This window comes from Notolabrus celidotus, chromosome 12, assembly GCF_009762535.1.
Source record: "Notolabrus celidotus isolate fNotCel1 chromosome 12, fNotCel1.pri, whole genome shotgun sequence".
Taxonomy (NCBI): Eukaryota; Metazoa; Chordata; class Actinopteri; order Labriformes; family Labridae; genus Notolabrus; species Notolabrus celidotus.
In genome coordinates, this window is record NC_048283.1 from 13,548,385 (window position 1) to 13,568,565 (window position 20,181).

Consider the following 20,181-nt stretch of genomic DNA (forward strand, 5'->3'; position numbering starts at 1 on the left):
TGGATGGAAAGAAACAGTAGCTATGTATACATTTGCAGTTTTTCTAGTCATTCTAATTGAAGGTTCCAACTTCAATGTTTTCATGGACGCCAAATAAAGTGATCTTGTTAAGACATTGGTGTACATGCATCAAGCATTCAATCTGAATAAAACTGTTTGACAAGCTCAGAGTGTTTACGCCCATCTAATGTCTCAAAATAGAAGGAGAAACCATTCCCTCCGTTTGTTCTTGTGGTTAATGAACACCCCTGTCACTGTGTCATTGTAACGTGTTACAAATTATGTTAAAAAAGAAACAGTCACCACACACCTCTACATTTTCCTCCTCCACTCGCCCCTGCACCATAGATAACATTCTGCTCTTCCCTCGTGACTGTGGATCTACTCTGGATCTGTATTTCATTCATTCATTAATCTATACATGTGATCACATAGGCAGACAGCATGCAAGGTAATTTGGAACAAACACTACAGCGAACTGTACTGAGGTACAGTCAGGCTAACACAACATAAAATAGCATATGACCCAGACAAAACAAGAGAGGCATATGCAGATGTCATCACGGCAGCATCATAATCAGCTTTAAGTATTTCAACACACACTCGGAACAAAAGGCTGTGCATGGCTGAGACGTTAACACTATAACTTAGTGATTCGTGCAGGCTTCTAAGTAACTTCTCAAAACAGTAAATTCTCAACAGCCTATACACTTTTGGAGTCAATCAACTAGTCAATAATACTGATACGATTAAAATGTAAGTGCCAAAAAGTTCATAGAATTACGCGTAAACCTACGTGTTTTTGAAGGCTTTTATTTTGCGTTCACGTTCCTGTTTTTCAAGGCTTTTATTTTTGTAACTTTCGGTATGGACTTCCGGTTTGGGTGTTATTGCAACGTTTTTAGCTTTGTAACTTCCGGTATGGACTTCCGGTATGGACTTCCGGTGTGGATGTTGTGGCGGCGCCATCTTGCCTGCAGTAGGGTACTCTTGCCTTTTTGCCCTACAGAGCTCGTGGCAGACTCCTGGGACATTAACACTTACACAATGACTACACACAGGCCTTCTCACTTGAAATGCAGCATTTTAATGAACATTATAAAAATTATTTTGAAAAAGCACCCCCTCCCCTATCCCCAACACAAATTTGTCACTATTCCAAGTTCTCTTTTCCTTTGTACATTTGGTAGGAATAAGGCAAAAAGTTGTCTCTTGAAATAGCAATTCACATCAATTAGTAATCACCATGTCATGTATAAATATCACCAAAAATCAGGGCTGCTGCTACAGTGAGGTCTGTCCTCTCCATGTGTGTGTTAAGAGGACTTTCTTTAGCATAACATGGATCAGACAATCCAGCCTCCGCCTGAGAAATAAATCAATTAAACAAAGTATAAGAGGCATTCCCGAGGTGGGATGGGATGCTTTTGCTTCACGCTTTTTTAAATCATCGCCTGCTGTTAGAAAAAAAAACGAAGAACAGGCCGCAGGTGAAACACAGAAGTGTATTTTCTCTCAGGCAGTTGTTTGGTTTGTTTGGTTGCTTCCAGTTCAAAATGATTCCTCGATTCAAAAACAGCCCAATGTTTACAGATTAAAGTGAATATATAATGAACCAGAATTACTCTTTTGGCTAAATTGTTGTGCAGTTCCCATGTTTTCCTCATTCAGTTACCCACTGTCACATCTGTGTATGTCAAAGCTGAAAGGGGATTGAGAAGGTACAAAAAACAGAAACATCAACGAGGAAAAAGGCAGGAGAACAATGCAAAGTCATTCATGAAATCTTATCCAAAGCTACAAAATGTTCTTTTTCATAAAAGCCATTAAAACTTTATAAAATCAAGTCTTTTTTCATCACAAATCAAATTAAAACCAAAACAAAAGTACTATAAAAACATTCATTAATACAAGGCCATTTTGACTCGGGAGTTAGTGTTCAGTGTGTGATTTACAGTGCTTGTATAACCACCGGCAGCCATTTTCAAGACCCCTTTGATTACTATTATTATCATCATTATTCTCCGTGTTGTGCAGAAAGCTGTTGCCTTTCGTATTATTACATCAGAAAGTGCCACATGGGCTGGAGCTGTGCTTTAACCTCCTGTGAAAACTTTAGCTGCTGTTAACATGTGGGTGCTTAATGTGAGATAATGTCAGACATGAAACAAACGAACAAACAAAAATTTAACACATTGGAGCCAATGACAGACTCTGAACCCGTGACTGGTGAGTGCAATTCTGTCTCGACAGCATGTAAGTCTCTCAGGTTCTCCAAGTCCAACATTTCTTTTAAAAAAAAGAAACAGAAAAACGAACAAAACAGGAAATCACCCCTGATTGGCTCACAATTACCCCATGTGGCACGATGGTCGTTTCCTGTAAACATTTCTCAAAATGTTTTTACAAACACCCTCCCGTTTAAAACACAAAAATATATAGAAATTTATTTTTACATGGACATGTATATATATTACTAAAGGCCTTAAAATATTTTCCATTCTGCTCCTTGAAAGTCACAGTTCCCTTCAGTGGATATTCAGCCTTAGACAGACCTGCAGGGACACACAGATATGTTAAACATTCATTTAAACATAAACAGACTGATACAACATTTAAAAACACAAGCACCTGCTTACCATGCAAGGTCTGAGTACTAAAGTTTAATCCTCCTTCTGGCTCCGTTCTTTCTTAGGCACCAGTGCCTTCCGGAGGTATGGCATTATTAAAAAGGCTACGAGGAAGAATACATGACCGCAGAAATAGATGGACGAATACACCTGAAAAACAAAGAACAGTCAAATTCAAACTCTGGCTTACATGTCTCAATTTACAACACCTGCTTTGTCAGTGTGCTGAATCCTTAGATCAGTAACATTAAAAGAGCTTTTAATGATCAGTTCTACTTATGGATCAGAAATAAGTGCTGCATGTTGTGTTAAGCTGGCTAACTAGTGACCTGAGAACAGTCATTTAATATTGATAAGCCTGTGGTCTGTGTCTTTGGATAACTTCACTTTCTTTGCCTCAAAGCTCAACTGACACAAGACATGAACACATCATTCAAGGAGGTGATTCTGTTCAGCTGTTCACTCACAAGACTTGCCCTCCTGAACAATCCTTTGTGAACAACACAACACCACTGTGCAGCAGCTGTGAACAGTTTCCCACCTTTGTCGTTCACCTGACCCTGTTACTCTCTGCAAACCTGACACATAATCCCTTGTCATCGCCACCGCAGTGTATGAATTCCACTTCCTGCTTTTTTTTTATTTTATTTTTTTATATGTCTCCTTTGTGTTGCTGGCTTTCTCTGGAAATATTATTTGACTGCAGTGTGCAGACAGACAACATATTTGTAGGGTGAAAAAAAACCGACACAAAATCGTCTCATTTTACCCACTCGACTCAGGGAATGGTAATGTGATATCTGGCAGACGAAATAGACATCCTGACAGGGTGAGACAAGACCCTATTGAAACATTAGCGTAATTCTGTTGGCATTTTTTAAAGGATGCAGAAAATAAAAGGTGCTCTGTCCTGTTACTTTACTGTCAGCACTTTCCTTCTCACTCAACCGGTCTCGTAACACTACCAAAGCCCACACTCTGTCATGGTTTGTGGTTACTTCATGTCTGTTTTCTTCAATTTGGTCAACACTCTTTGGCTCAGCTCTTTGTGTGTTTTAACATCCCTAGTTAATTTCAGCCCTATTCTACTGCTTCTCACCTTCTTGTATCTGCTGTTGTCTGCTCAGCCTTTAACCACGAATCCAAAGTTCAGTGCTCTCCAAATAAATTATATTAAATATTAAGAGTAATATTAAAAATGTCCTGTATGTTGTCTCCCAATGCTATCAGAAAGTAACATAATAATATTAATGCATTTTATTTATAGCCGCCTTTCTTGACACTCAAGGTCACCTTACAACATTAAAACAAACAGAGTTTAAATAACAAACAGTAAATAAAATACAATTTAAAAAGTTTTAAGTGAATGGACAATGGAGTTGTGGTCAGATGGAGTAGTTTAAACAGATGAGTTTTGAGTTGTAGGATGGGTGTGGTGTGGTGGATGGAGGCGGTGCGTGTGATGATACGGGCGGCTGAATTTTGAACCAGTTGTAGTTTATGGAGGGTTTTGTTTATGTCAGAATGTCAACAGGAAGAGGTGAAATCACAAACACTTCACTAGATGTGCCATAACTCCTTTTCGTGGATGGATTTGACATGTGTGATCAGGCTGTCCTTAGCGCCACCTTTGCTACTCAGAATTATAACTCTTGATAGGGGGCTTTGACTAATCAGAATCAAGAATCAACACTTTATAACATGAACACTGTATTTCTCCTGATTACTGTTCTCGGGGTTCAAAAAGTGTAAAGTTGCAATAATTGTAATTTTACCATTTCTAGTTCAGTTAATTCTGCATACTGACATGGTTGAATCTCTACAGACCTCTCTCTTTTCTTCAAGTTTCTTTGATTTTTTCTCCCTTTACAGATTTTTTGGGGTGATTTTTTGTCCGATATGAAACAAGGTTGTTGTCTGCTGTACAGATTGCGAAACCTACTGAGGCAAATTTGTAATTCACGCTATATAAATAAAGACTTGATCTGACATGACGAAATGATAGGCAAACGGATAACACCGCAGAAAAGTAAAATTCGGTCTCACAGTATGATAAACAGCTGTGCAGCACTTCGGGATCTGATAAAGCTTCTATCACTGGCACCAACCCTCCTGAGGCGTGTTTGTACGGAGGTTACTTGGCGTTAAAATAACTCAGATCACAAATCATGTATGAAGGGAGCATCGTGTTTCATAAATTATCATCATTTATGATCATTTGCAAACTGCTGCGACATTTCTTGCATGCTGTTGTGTGTTTGTTTGGATACGTTGCAAAAAGAAGAGAGATTAGATAATGATCTTGCATTTCAAATTGAGGATCATGATGAAAAATTGGTGAAACAGGCCCTTAGATTGTATTTTTCAGCATACCACAACAGCATGGTGTTATCATAACCCAGTTTTGTTTTGAGTCTGAATGCCTGGTTATTCAAACTAATATGTCTGCAATTGGGTTTTCTTCCCTGTTGCATAAACCTTCAGTTGAACATTTTAAAGTGAGATCAAACATTATTCATCTTAAGTCCTGTGTAGTTTCTGCGAGTTACCTTGAGCCACTTGTCATAGGCGAAGAGGCAGAACGGCACTAAGGGGTAGCCCATGAAGAGCCAATGGAAAAACTGCTGGGCCACATAGATGAGAGGGTACAGTGCACTGTTGGCCAGCTTTGACAGCAAGGGGCTGTCCCTCACCAGTGCCAGGGCCTGTGTCACACACATATTCCACAATGGTTAGATATCAATAATACAATACAAATGGCGACTTTAGTCAATATTTAATTACAGGTTCATTCAGCAGAGAGGTGCATTTGATCAATAGTAATAAGAAGAGTCAGTCTCTTGATAAAAAGTAAACACCAGGTTTATGTGATGCAGTCTCAGAGCAAGTGTAAATTTTATTGAGAAAATAAGATTGAAACAAAAAAAGGTAAACAACAAATTGATCATCTAATGAAATAATCTCCCATACTGGTCGAGCTTCCTGCTCATTATCATCCCAGGTTATCTATCCCTAAGTAATGAACTCGTCTGGAGTGTACCTGTCTCTCCACAGTGATGATGAAGAACTCCATGGAGAAGCACAGGATGTAGCCCGAGTGGAGACCGTGCCAGATCGTCAGAAAGAGGAGCGTGGTCACGTGAGACAGGGTCTTGTTGCCGAGGAACTTTAACCGTTTGAAAACATGTCTGTGAAAAAAAAAAAAAAGAAAAAGAAAAAGTTACTAAATTTGAACAATCCCTTTTATTTTGAAAGATCTGGACGAGTGCAGTCAGGAGTGCTTAATGCATCCACTATCACTGCCTACATGGTCAGCACTCGCATACCTGGAAGTTGATGTTGCATAGCAACTGAGGTTATATTAAAACATTGCAACAACTTTACATCTTCAGCAAGGATACCTATCAATTCAAAGCAGAGCCAGGTGTCGTTCTTTGTTTCATTATATGTTAAACAAGTGCAAACAAATTATGTTTTCACTCCTGGAACCTGTGTTTGTTGTTTGTTTTTTCTCCCCTCACAGCACAATCGTGACAAGCAGCACTATTAGCTGTCGAGAGCAGGGTCAGACAAATAAGAACACGACGTACTGCTGTTATAAAAACATTGCCCATGGCCTTCAAACAAACGCGTTTGTAAGATCATTAAAGGCACCCATCAGACAAACACACACACATTTCTGATCTTGAATTTTGGGGCGGGTGGAGGGGTATCTTACACAATCTGACGAGCACATTCTTAACAACTATCCGTGTGCAAAGGTGAGAAAGCGTGCAGCATTTGAACTTCTCTCTCAAGATCTCTCTTTTTCATGCTTCAGCAGCAGCAGCAGCATCGCTGTGGATGCCTTCGAGGACAGACTGTAAATTGTACAACTTATTGCTGACGGCTGACTTTTCATGCTGCCTTTGAATGTGGCCATTTGGAACGGCTATAAACAGTACTTCACACCACACTCCATACAAAGTATCTTGTTTGAAGCACAGTGACCCCCTTAAGGAGCCTCTCCATATATCAAACAATGAACCCCATCATACCAATTAGTCAAACCTGCACATTCAAACTGGAGCTGTATATTATATGAATTTAAAGACCTCACATAAAAGCATGCATGTTTATTATTCTACAAAGCTGCCAGTCTGCCAGAGGAGGAGAGCGGCTACAAATACAGTATCAAACTTAACCCGTTTAATGTTAAACTGCTTAAATGTGTACCAAGAGTATTAGAAGTGCTGCATATGTGACTATAAATAGATTCCTCTTTGTAGGTCAAACAATGAGAGCATTTCAAGTGTCACGTCTGTATTGTATCTACAGAGGGCAGAACCTCCTCCTTTAGCCAGCAACACAGTGCAAACTGACCGACAAGGGCAGCCTTGTGAGTATCATTTCCATTTATCATATCAGTTCCTTGTAGAGTGATTTCTTTTCTGCCAAGGCTGTTGTGTTTCCCTGGGCTCTTTGTTTGTCTGTTTGTCAGCAGGATTATGAGAAAAATAAACAACTGACCTGATTTTCATTGGAAAAAAAGGTGGAAGGGAGGAGAATTGGAGGAAAAAAATGGTGCAGATCTGACTCAGGAAGAAGAAGCAGAAATATTGACTAAACTGTATCATCAGTGATCAGCTGATGGCAGATCCAGCTCACAATCAAACACAAATGTCCAGCTTCTGAAGGGTGGGAGGCAGGGTGTCCAAGTTAATGACCTATCCTCCAGTTTTTTAATACCAAAAAGGTGTCTCACAAGGGTCTATACTGGGTCCCATTTTATTCATTATTTATATAAATAGTTTATGAAAAAGTTGATACAATAACATGCTTCTTCATCTTCTTTGGCAAGTGAGATTAACAACCTACAAGCTGCTCTTTTTACACTACGATTCGTATTAAATGCCAACAAGACTAGAGTTAAGTACTTCTCCAGGTCCAAGAGGGCAGTTCAAGATGCTTTTCTGTTTCTTATTTGGAAAATCACATGACTGAATGTGTCCTATGCATAGACTGTAAATAAAACAGACAGCGTTGCTCCGCCTTTTCCCATTGAACGGTTTTGAAGCCAAAAAAACCCCATCCCAGAGCGCTGCCATCTTGTACATTTTTCTGCAGCCAGAGTCTGCACAGTAGGGAATTTCTGTGTTGCCACAGTCATTTCTGTGTTGCCACAGTAACAAGCTCCACCCTACAGTGTAGCGTCACCAGATCCTATGGAGTTTCCCTCTACAGCAGCTGTCAATCAAAGTAAACCCTGAAGTAAAACCCCGTTTTTTAACCTCTGATAATTATGAAAAAGAAACTTTCCAGAAAAAAAGAGGCCTTGAACAGAAAACAGTCAGATAATGACTACATATCACCACAGCATACAGATGTGAGAAACGTTCGTACTATGTGTATTTATTCTTTAAAGTTTGACTGCAGCCCCATTCAAATGAATGGTGGAGACTGAGTTTTTGACCTCAACCTCTCTGAAAATGTTACACTCTGGCTAAAGAATGGAGCGTTGGTATATTGTCTTTATAAGCCCATACTACATGAACTACCTTCATATTTATGGTCTCTGGACTGGACTCCCATGTAAAAGATGTTTTGCATCTCAATAGGACTACTCCCATTATTCCCATTGAGATGGAATATTTCTACATCTATTTGTAGCACTGTTTTTGACAAAAGGCTGCCATGTTCATGGTGTAACATCAGTCCAAGCTTCTGGTATGTGTACACATAAACATGATCATATAGTTTAGTTTATAAATGATCTCATATGGTTTTCTGTGTTTTGTGACATATTTCCAATTCAGCCGTACATGATTAACACATGTAGATGGGGACATTTCAGCTACAACCATATGTAGAGTCAAGCCTTATAATTTTGAATATATCCAAATGTATAAAGAGGTTGCACTTGCAGATTCAATTTTCATATTGAAGTGGACTTTTGGCCTTGGTGGAGGTCTGCATTTTAAAAGCACTTTCCATTTTGGGAGGCGGTCACTCCCTCTCCTCCAGCCTCTGTGTCTCATGCAGTTTTAGATAATAGAAAGTGAAAATAAACTCAGGAAGCTAATGCATTCAGCTGAAATGGACCATGTAATAAACTGTATGTTCAATAAATTGCTTTGCACACTGTGGTCATAATAAAAGGGATGTCACACCATCCTGCCTGTCGGAAAAAACTGCAAACTTTTTAACTCCTCCCTCCTCCCTCTCTCCTTGTGAAGATTCCTCTGGTGTTAAGTGAAACTGTGAGGTGAGGCCTTTGAATGGAAAACCAGGCAACTCCCTCTTTGTGAGGCAATGCCACATATGCATATTGGATTTAAACTGTAATCCCCTCTGCTTCAGTGTTATCATCTAAGTAAATATTTAACTTCCACCACCCCGCTTTGACTATAAGCCAGAGGGCGGACAGATTTCAGGCTGCACACTGACCTGGCAACCCAGGCGTTTGTGTTGATGTTGAAGGAACTGATGGTTCCGCCAAAGAGTGGCGTGGTTTCAAACAGCCACACCTTCATGTTGGCACAGGCGTCCCACTGGTGCTCACCATTCACTGAACCGTTATAGCCCAGTCCAGATAATATACACACACCTTCCTGCAACACACAAATACAGGTCATTTTATTCACTGTGCTTACGCAAGATCACACCATGAAGCAAGAGAACCTGATAAACTGGGACTGAACCTATGAACCTAGAATGATCAGGGTGTGCCATCATGTGTGTAGGAGTGAGTGTGAAGGTGTGTAAAGTGTTAAGCTGTATGTAAATGAAGCTTTGTATGAATGAGGTCTATTCGGGAAACAAATCAGTGTGGTGTGCATGTTTGCAAATCAAGAGGTGACTTACCGCTATAAGCCAACAGCTGACATATTTATACAAGATGACTTTTGCCCACAGGAGAATGAAGACACAGCGATACCAGAAAGGTTGAGCCTGAAAGAGGGACATAGATTCACATGTAAGACAAGGAAACACACAGCATGAAACAGTGATTAGTTTTGTGCACACTGGGTTCTCACCTCATACTCATCTGTTAAGTAGTAGCTATCAGAGTAATAGGGACTAAATATTGCATATATCACCAGGCAGAGAAAACCTAAAGCAAATCTCTTCATCGCCGGTACAACACTGAAAGAGAGAGAGAGAGAGAATGAGAACAGGAAAGAGGGAGGCAATAATAATGTGAACTGCAGGGCTTTGACATTTATTTCACAGAGATGTAATAAAGATAGTATTCAGCTCATTTTGCTTTCCATGGCTCATCATTTTCTCATCCTCTCACCTATTGGGAGGCTTTCCGGGGCAGTCGGTGAGCTCCCCTGCCACCAGTCTCTGGTAGCTGCGAAGTGTAAACTGGGGACCCACCAGGAAGCCTCCGTAGAAGTAAGAAAAGCCACACACCTCGAGCAGAGAGGGCACAGATGGCAGGGCTGCACTCTTCTGCTCTGAACTCAGTTGGGCCTGCAGTATGAAGATATGAAAAGGAAAAGATTAAAAAAAAGAGGAGAAGAGGAAGAGAGAACAGAAAAGGAGGGTGAAGGGAGAGGAGGAGGGGAACAGAAAGGGCAGAGAGGCTATTTTAAAAGCATGTTGACAAGCTCCCTGACAAAGGGTTCTTTTAACAGTTTCACCACAAACTCCACATGCAGGCAAGTGATACTCTTTTATGACTGCAGGCTATTACTCTGTCCTGAATAGTGACCTTTGGTATTCATTAAAGAGACAAAATACCAAATGAGGACATTTGGATGCTTCTACACAGATAAAAGGATCGATTCGAATAAAAAAGCAACATGTTTTACCCAATTAGAATAAAATAAAATAAAGCGACAGAAGGAAAAAATAACGTTTGTTGGAAATATGCTTGCTGTAGCAGAGAGGAATCAAACAGAGTGGATGGAAGAGGAGAAGCTCCTAAACAAACAATTAAAAAGGTACACTGTGTAATATTTAGCTACATTTAGCATAACTCTGGAGAAATAGAATATAACATTCATTACTATAGTTAAATTAGTATATAATCACCTGAATAGGAAAATTGTTTGTTTTTAGTACTTAAATCTTATATTTTATATCTACAAAAGGAGCAGGTTCCCATCCAAACAGGCCGCCATCTTGCAATGCCATTTTTCTACTAAGATATAACGGACAATCCAGGAGGAGGAGGGTGCATTTTTGTGTTTAGTGAGTGGCCGCTAGAAATGCAAAAGTTGAAAGGCAAAGAATAAGAAAAAGAAAGCAGAGAAGAAGAACAACATTTAAAGAAAAAAATCTAAGAAGAAGAGGGTGAAAACATAGAAGAAAATGAAGAAGACAAGGACGAAGAAGAAAGTGGTTGTTGTTGTAATGCGCAAAAGAAAAGATCATTGTTTTCTGCCCTTGAAGGCCACTGCCGCCTCACCAATGGGAAGAGTGAGTAAGAGAGCATTTCAGCCTATACTCTGACAATTACATATCACTAAATATTGCCTTTTCTATACGCTGTACCTTTAAAAGAAAAAAAAGCTTCTCGTGTGAAGCCAGTGACTCAACAATGGCAGGCATACTCCTTACTGAGGCAGTCTTCAACCCTGAGAAATGTTGCTTAATACTGCTGAGACCAGCTGTTAAATAACTTATATATCCGTTTCTGCATGAACCCAATAAAGTCCCCCATCGTGTATGTTGTTACACTTTCTAGGTTGAGTTTTAAATAATTTTACTCATTGAAGAATGAGGGGAAAAGTAAAAGTTCCACACAATAGAGAACTTCTGTTGTTTGTATCACTTCCGCAGTTTCCCCTGCAGTTTTGGTTTATTGTCATCAAGTTTAGAGTTCAGAAGGAAGCTCTGCTTCACGCTCACGTGGAGCATCAGCTGGACTTGAGCTACGAGTGTTTGTTTTGCAATAAAAGATGTGTTTACAGTACCTTTGTTTTGGTGTGCAACATGTTGTGGTCTGTTGTATGAGTCAAAGTAACACAATTTTTCTCCCACACACAGCTGATTTATGGTAATTACTGTGTTTCCACAACGACAGCTTTTCCTACCTTCGCTTTTCTTCACTGAAACTTTCACACATGCGTTTGCAGAGCGGAAATTGAAGGTCAATTTATAGGCATATGACAGGTTAAGAAGTATTATTGAGCAGAGATCCAAAACTCTGGTTGGTGAGAATTTCTGCCTTTTTTCTATGATGGTTACAGTTGATGATAGATATAAACAGTCTAAATACATTACTCACACCTGAAGTTATAGGGGGCACTTTCCTCAATTTTTTAAATATTTTTTCACATAACAGTTAATTGATTTATTGAGACAATAACTGGCTTATTATTCAAAGTGTTTCTGAGCAGAAGATGAAATAAGACGGATAAATACCACCTCTACTATATCTTCTTTATTTGATCTACTGTTGTGTTGAGGAGCACACATTTCAGCCATATTCACTGAAGTGACTAGATTCAGTCAATTTAGCTGACTTTACCTGTTGTTTTTTTTTGGCTGCACATTTGTACACAGTTACCATATTTTGTGTTGATAGTCTAACCTTGAAACTTCTAGATATTATTATTATTATTATTATTATTATTATTATTATTAAGTCATATTTTTTGGCCTTTTTGCCATTATTTGTTAGGACAGCTGAAGAAAAAAATATGGGGAGTAGAGAGTGGGGGAAGATATGCAGGAAATGGTCGACCAGCCTGGAATTGAACCGGCGACCCCTGCGACGAGGACTGTAACCCCTGTATGTGGGGCACTGGAAACTGTACTTTGTTTTTTTTCATACGGACAGAATGAAAAAAGGTGGAGCAATGACGGAAAGAACAATAACAGAGATAACAACAAGAAACACTCAAACAGAACATTCAGAAACAGACAACATTGACAAATTTAGACAAGACAAATCAGCCAACTCACAGGTTCCTTTCCGCCGTCATAGAAATCAAATGACAAACCTGCAAATCAGAACACACAGGGTTATCAGACACTACGTGAGGTGGACTAATACAGTCATGATCATTTCAATAAATATCTAACAGCATGCAAAGGATGAGTCAACAGCTTATCAGGGTGATAATCGTTCACTAGACTGAGCGTATTGCATCAACAGCAAAACCACATCTGCTTTTATGAAACAGTCGTGCTCGGCTGAAAAGAGGATCGTGAGGAGTGCTGAAATCAACTCACCAACGAGTTTGAGTGTGAGGACACAATGAGGCATGGTCCATTTGATGTCATACTCCTCCGTAGCTGTGTAGTAATAACCTGCCAGCAGGTAAATCTGCAGCAAGAGAGAAAATTGTGTGTGAGTGCGACAAGAGAGAGATGGAGGAGCTGAGAGTGAAAATGAGGAAATGGCAAAAACAAACTCGAGGAGGTGCGTTTAAGATCCAAAGTGGGTATTTTTCTTTGTTAAAAACTCGGTCTCATTACTGTATTCTCTTCAAGTGTGGGCGATAAAAGCATGCAACATTATCACAGAATTACTGGTCTATGTTGTGTGTATTTTAATACATAGCGTATGTAGGCAGGTAATTAAAAGGAAAGAATGCAGATGAAAGAATCTGATGTTAGACCGTGCAGGCTGTACCAGAACGACTGCAGTAAAAGTCTGAGGGCAGCTACAACATGAAGGCCTGATCATAGAGGGAAACATAAGAGAAGAGTGCAATAGCTCACCATTTGAAAGGTAAAGCTGCACAGGACTGTCGTTACCGTCCTTCCCATGAGCCTCAGCATCAGGAACTGAACTAGGATGCATACTGCAGAGTGATAGAGCTGAGGGCCTGGGAGAGAGAGAGAGACGAACAGAGAGAGGGGGGGGTGGGGGTCGATGGTGAGTGCAGTCAAGTGTGACCTGTAGGACTGGACATGACAACAGCATTTTCCCTCCACACTTCAAGTATTGGCAGAGATGGAGAAGGGAGCAACAAGGCAAATCCATGAAACATCATGAGCATGAGCACTCGGAAATACGCTTCAAAAGAAGGTGGGGAGAGAAAAGAATTCCACAAGGAGAAAGATAAAGCAACAGACCTGCTGTTAAATCCAAGTGCAGCCACAACAGAACAAAAAGAAGAAAGAGAGATCAATGTTAGTTTGACTTCACTCCAGAGGACCACATTTCACCAAGAGGACGCCACTTTACTCATTCCTTCGCCCTATTTAAAGGGAAACTTATCACTGACGCCATTATATATTCACTGTTGAGCTGTGTTGAAGGGTTGATTAAAGGTGAACACTCAAAAACTAGTTTTGTTTTATTGATCAATGCTAACTTTAAGGTGAAACTGCTAAAGCCTCAGTGGTTTCAGCATCAATGTAAACACATTGGAATTTTTCAGTGTGCTAACTTGCGATTATTTCACTGCTGAGGTTATAAATTTGCAATTGTTTAACCGCCCTGCTATGTTCGTTTCTCTGAAACAGCAATAATGTTCCTGGGTCAATTTGACCCAGTGCATATTCAAAAGTGTCAGAACCCCAAAAAATCCCAATCTCAAATGTGTTTTCTGTTGATCTAATATCTAACTGTTCTCTCTGTTTTTGAGCTCTGGTATATTTCTGTTAAGGCAAAACTTGCGATCTTAAATCATTACCCTCTGCTCTTGAAGCTTTAAACTTTTCTCATTATGGTCTCAGATTTATGGAACAAACTATTCATCAAGCTAAATAAATAAGGATCAGCAGATTAATCACTTCTGAAAGAAGATAAAATGTTAGTTGAAGCTAATAAATTCCTCAATGTACTTTCTATTTAGCTGACCAGGAAGAGAGTCTGGGCTCCAAGTGTATAAATGACTTTTAGATTCAATCTCCACCTTTCAATACTGCTGCCAACTACAGTTAAAACGGGCAACAGTGACTTCCTCCTCAAACCACAAATGACTCAACAATAGCTGATGAGTCATGCATATGAAAAAGCCATTGGTCTTCCTCGAGAAAACCCGCAGCCATTATGTTCCTCACTGAACATGTGAAGAGCTTTCAGATTATCAGTTCTACAAGACCTTACAGTTTTTAATTATTAACATTGTTTGAGAATAAAAACACATTTTCACTGAGTGATGTAGTGATGAATAACTGAATTAAATAGATCTACTCGGCAGCAGGAAACATTATTTTTACAGCACAAGAGAGATGCATGTATGTCTTACAACTTGGACTCAAGTCAGATGATTATGAACCTAAACCAAGCCGAGGATATCAAATATAAATTCAAACACTGGCAGAGAACTGTTAATCTTTCTTAATATGTATTCATTAACACCTGCATACTGACAGAGGGGTCCAATTTATTGAGCTTTGGACTCAGTGAATCTTTTTGGACTTAAAAAACCTAGTTTAGGTCTGGGAACATTGGCCTCATCCCAACCCTGCTAGCTCAAGCTGCGGAATTGGATTCAAGTGACAGAGTTTGTAGTAGCCGCTAATGTTCACTGTAAATGTATAAGTTCCAAAAAATGATTTAAATCCTTGAAATCCTAGATTTGATTAAAAATGGTGCAAAGACAACACATCAAAGGTTGAAACTGAAACCCTTTTCTTACTTCATGAAATATTTATGTGAATTTTCAATTTGTTGCCAGCAACACGTTTCAAACAGTTGAGGCAGGGTCATGTTTACCAATGTGTTGCATCACCTCTTCTTTTAACAACACTGTTGACATTCAGGAACCAAAAATGGTCCAGTTACTAGAGTTTAAAAGTGAAATGTTGGATGTTGATGTTGGATTTCAGCCACTCATTAGTTCGGGATCTCCTTTGTTTGTTTGTTTTTCATTTCATAATCACCTACTGTTTACTGAGTCAGGCCTGCAGGCAAGCCAGTTTAGCATCCAGGCTCTTCAACTACTGAGCCAGGCTGTTGTGATATGTGCAGAATGTGGTTTGGCAAGGTCTTCCCAGAAACTGGCATTGTCTGAACGGCAGCAATGTTGATCTTAAACCTGTATGGCTCAGCAGTCATAGTGTCTTCCTAGATGTTTAAGCCCCCCATGCCATGCATTCCCCATACCATCAGGGATGCTTGCATTTAAGTGTGCACTGTTTCTAGGTCATGTTAATATACAGTTTCCTCTTCACATGGTACAGGTTTAATCTGTGTGTGCAGATGCATTGATTTGTTCACAGACAGTGGTTTTTGGAAGCAACTTTGAGCCCATGCAGTGATTTCCACTACAGTCATGTCTGCTTTTATTGCAGCGGTGTCTGAGGGGTTTTGGCCTTGTCCCTTTTGTACAGAGATTTCTCAAGGTTCTCTAAATATTTTAATGGCATTATGTACTGTAGATGATAAAATCCACAAATTCTTTGCAATTTAACGCTGAGGAACATAGTCCGAAATTGTTGAGCTATATGCTCGCACAGTCTCTGACAGAGTGGTGAACCCATCTTCCCTTCTGAGAGACTCAGCCTCTCTGGAATACGTTTTGTATACCCAGTCACATTAACAACCTGTTGCATAAAAACCTGTATTAATTTGGAGATGTTCCTCCAGGTGTTCTTTTTTCAGCGTAACAACTTTTTCATTGGTTGTCCCTGTCGCACCTGTTCTGAATTGTGTTGCTGTAGTTGATTTTAAAATAACCAATAGAACATTATTTTCTAGTTTGAACATTTAATATGTTTTCTTTGCACAATTTTCAATTAAATATAGGGTTGAATTGTTGTCACTGATCTAAATCTATTTTTTATCAATATTTTAAACAGCATCACAACTTTCCTGGAATCAGGGTTGTACATTCAAGGTACGACTGACAGTTTGGCTTCCCCATTTTTTGTCACATACACACAAAATAAATAGAGCAATACAGAAATGCATGTTAAAAAATTACTTTGCAAGAGCTGAAAGAGGAAGATAAATTATTCAGCATGTTTGTTAGACCTCAAGGATACATACAAAACAAGTATTGGTGGTTAACAGTGTACGAAAACACAACAGGGAAGCTTTAAATATGAAAAGACAGAAAATGAACTAAGAAATTATCAAAAAAATGAACTTTTCTAAACAGCAACATGAAAATTCATATTTGCAGTATTTTCACCCCCCTCTTCATCTCACCAAAGTTGAATGCTGCTAACGCCAGTCCAGAGAGCGTGTGGAACAAGTGTATGACTGTGGCAGGTTGGTAGAACAAAAACCGCCGGTACACCAGAGCACAGGGATACCCTGCAGGAGAAGCAGAAACACAGGGAGGGTTAAATGTTAAAGGAGCTTCAGTGTGCGACTTAATATCAGCTAAGCCGGCTAACTGTTGACACCACCGGGTATCAACAACTCTGACCTTGTTGTAAAACAGACTGGAGCAGAGCGGGCCTTTAGCACCAATGGTGTTGCTGCAAATCTGACATCTCAAGGAGAAAGATAACAGATTTAGGTGGGACCATGAAAAGGACAAAGACTCACCAGAGATCATGGTTCCTTTAGTAAAACGTCTGCTTAATTCACTTTTTGACTCAAAAAATAATCAGTGATTGTTTTCTGTATTAAACACATCCCTGGATTATGATCTGACGATTGAGTTTTCATTATGAAGCAACTGATGGATCAACAAGTCGACTGTGAGGCCAATATTCTCACCCTTCTGTTTGACTTCATATGACCATCACTTGGACAAATATGAACAACAGTCATTTATAAGTTATTATTTTTTCATCCCTTTTTTATGGTGCCATGAATGACAAACTGTGTGATATTGTATTTAACTCCTCTTTGCCATCAACCCCCAATTTTGTCCATTACTACAAAGACACACACAAACAAGCATCACACAGCATAAGATAATATAGTTCATTTGCAAAAAACAGTTAACTCACTTTTGAATTAAAAAAATGTTTCAAAAAACATATTTTTTCTATTACTAGCTTTTGGTATGATCAATCAACTGAGGTTGGGTGGCTTTGACTAAGTCAAAATGACTTTACTAATCAGAGATATATTAAAAATGTAACTTTATTAGGAATCTTTATCAAAAGAAATGTTTTTTGAAAATGTATAAAAACGGAGTCATCTGTTTTTGCAAATGAACTCTTGTATTCATAATAATGAAAAGGACCACTGTAAGCACATTTTGAATCAAGCCCACATGCTCGTGTATGCTGCTGTTAATGTCCATTCATGCAACTTTATTCTAACAGGGTAAGTGTTTTCAGATGAGCAGACAGTCAAGTAATGTTTGCTTGCAATGCCTTACTTTTTTGGAGCATCTTTTTTTTAAGAAATGAGGAGATACATTTAATTTCTTCCCAAAGTACAAAACACATTAAAACATGTTGGGTGAGGTTGGATTTGGGGACATTTGGTAAATGGACTTATATAACTCTTTTCTAGTCTTTCTGACCACTCAAAGCGCTTTTACACTACTCGTCACATTCACCCATTCATACCCATTCACTCACTGATGGTAGAGGCTGCTATGTAGTGAGGGACCATCAGTGTTAGTTAATTTGATTCACATTCACACACCTCTTAACGACAGAGGCAGCAATTCTGGGTTCAGTGTCTTGCTCAAGGACACTTCGGCATGTGACTGCTACAGCTAGGATCGAACCAACCTTCCGATTGATAGACGTCCGACTCTACCCACTGAGCCACAGTCGAGCAAATTACAGTATAGGTGTACTTTGACTAGACTCTGAACAAATATTTGCATTGGAGTCTGAAACAGACAATACATTGCTGTGTAGTTATTCTAGTAAAGCGGTTTGGTGACGAAAGTGTAAATCATGGCAGGGTTAACACACACAAAACCACTTGCTATTTCAGGCTCTAGTGGTGCTGTGTAAGGCAGTTTACCATACAACATTATGCAACACACATTGAGCAACACTGTGTGGAAGAGCATGCAACAGGCTGAGTGAAGGGTTTCAGGCATTAGCCTACCAAAGTCTGATGTGAGTGGCGACATTATGACTATTGTATTGTTAGTGAGAGGCGACACACACACACAGAGAGAGAAACTGACGTGTCAGAACAAAGTTCAGAAAGGACAGCATGGAGGGCGTCCTCCCCCACCCCATACACACGCACTCACACCCCCCCACACCTCGACCCACTTGTTCTGAAACCTACATTCAAACAGCAGGTCGTAACTTCAGGCAAACTTTTGCACTTGAATGAAATCCCCGCAGTAAAATGCGGCCTTGCTCAAAAATGTTAACCCTGCCAGGGACTATTTGTGTTTGTCTCCCCTCTACTCAACAGAGTGGAAAATGGAGGGTTGGGGGACATATTTTGGCAGCCTGTGCCCTATCTCCTTGTCAAAGCACAGCCCTCCCCCCAACAACATTGAGGCTATTATTCCACAAAACACCACTCTCATCATACCAGCATGCTAATCCTCTATATTTCACAATCTCTGCTAACTGGAGAGGGTATGTTTGGATGTATTTTGACCTGCCTATCGGACTTGATGTATGTCTAAGCTAGTTTAATTGTCCAGTAATGAATCAGCAAATGCTTTCAAAAGGAGGGTGGCACCATAAAAACCCTGTCAGATCAGTGCCACTAGTTGTTTTACAAGGACCGTACAATGATTGAACGTTAACGTGTGTGTGCCTTAAATTCACAAGCTTTCAAGAAGATAATAAGCAGATTGAGGGAAGCCTGTGATTGATTTAGTGGGCTAAATTATTCAGCCAAGGTATAACAGCAACATAGTAGTCCAAAACAACCTGTACAGCCTGTAGCTGTGTCAGTTAGTACCTAATGTTAGCAGTGAGGGGAACTTAGTAGTTACACACAGCTATAAGAGCAGTCCACCATGTCAACGGGATGGCTCCCATTTCAGCTGGCTATCAGAATAACCTGTAACTTATTTGTTAGAGTAAACTCACCGATTAAAATAGATAATATGAGACGAACCGCTGGCTCCGGGGAACCTAAGGACTCCGACAGACTCTCCAGCAAGGGAGCCGCCATCTTTCTTGTGGGCGGAAACGTCTATTCGCGACGGTTCAGTGAACTCCACTGACTCACGGCAGACATCCACACATGTACGCTCCGCTTTTTAAAGGCCTCGCTTTGCGGTTCAGCCTCCTTCAAAGTCTGAAGGTGTAGTTCTCCCCCCACCTCCCCTCCCCTTCAGCGGACTCAACATGCTTAGGACACTTTTATTAGTGGTGGTGTGCACATTATGGCGCTGAAGTCAGAGTGTTGTCTGATAGGCAGGCCTTCTGTAGCATTAGGACAAATGTGGGAAACCAATTAACTAGTGCAAGATAGTAACCCTTAAATTAAACTATTGTTGTTATGGCGTAAGAGTGCCCCCATGTGGAGAGCTATTAGAATATAAACTCTTTTTAAAAAAATAGATTTAGTTTCTAAAACTGAAAGATTATTATTATTTTCTGATATCTGATGTGTTTGCATTGTGATATTTGTACGGTGGCCCTAAAGGACAAAACTAAATGACAAAAGATGAAACACTTTTAAAAAGTTGGAGACAGATTGACATTTTGGAAAAAACATTTTTACATTTTATAAAACAAAATTACATTAGCAAAACACTTTTACTTAGGCCAAAACAAATTTACATTTAGGAAAACAAATTTACATTTTGGAAAA

The 20,181-nt window shown here is 39.6% G+C and overlaps 1 protein-coding gene across 1 annotated transcript; it reads right to left on the reverse strand.

The window, feature by feature from the left end:
* Positions 1-1,067: 1,067 nt before the first annotated feature.
* On the reverse strand, positions 1,068-19,614 carry lpcat3 (lysophosphatidylcholine acyltransferase 3). Its single transcript, XM_034697285.1, has 13 exons — positions 19,452-19,614; positions 16,678-16,785; positions 13,293-13,399; positions 12,801-12,894; positions 12,531-12,568; positions 9,910-10,088; positions 9,647-9,755; positions 9,474-9,560; positions 9,057-9,220; positions 5,671-5,818; positions 5,180-5,335; positions 2,640-2,780; positions 1,068-2,555 (listed from the first exon to the last, which is right to left on the reverse strand). Exons 1-12 carry the CDS (start codon positions 19,534-19,536, stop codon positions 2,664-2,666), a joined length of 1,392 nt encoding a protein of 463 aa, XP_034553176.1. The 5' UTR covers positions 19,537-19,614; the 3' UTR covers positions 1,068-2,555; positions 2,640-2,663.
* Positions 19,615-20,181: the final 567 nt, after the last annotated feature.

Bases quoted from the DNA above. Each gene is read 5' to 3' on its own strand.
- lpcat3 (XM_034697285.1), bottom strand. From the start codon at position 19,536: ATGGCGGCTCCCTTGCTGGAGAGTCTGTCGGAGTCCTTAGGTTCCCCG. The intron at 16,786-19,451 runs GTGAGTTTACTC...CTTCTCCTGCAG, and splicing joins CATATTATCTATTTTAATCG to GGTATCCCTGTGCTCTGGTG. The intron at 2,781-5,179 runs GTAACTCGCAGA...TTTGTTTTTCAG, and splicing joins CCTATGACAAGTGGCTCAAG to GTGTATTCGTCCATCTATTT.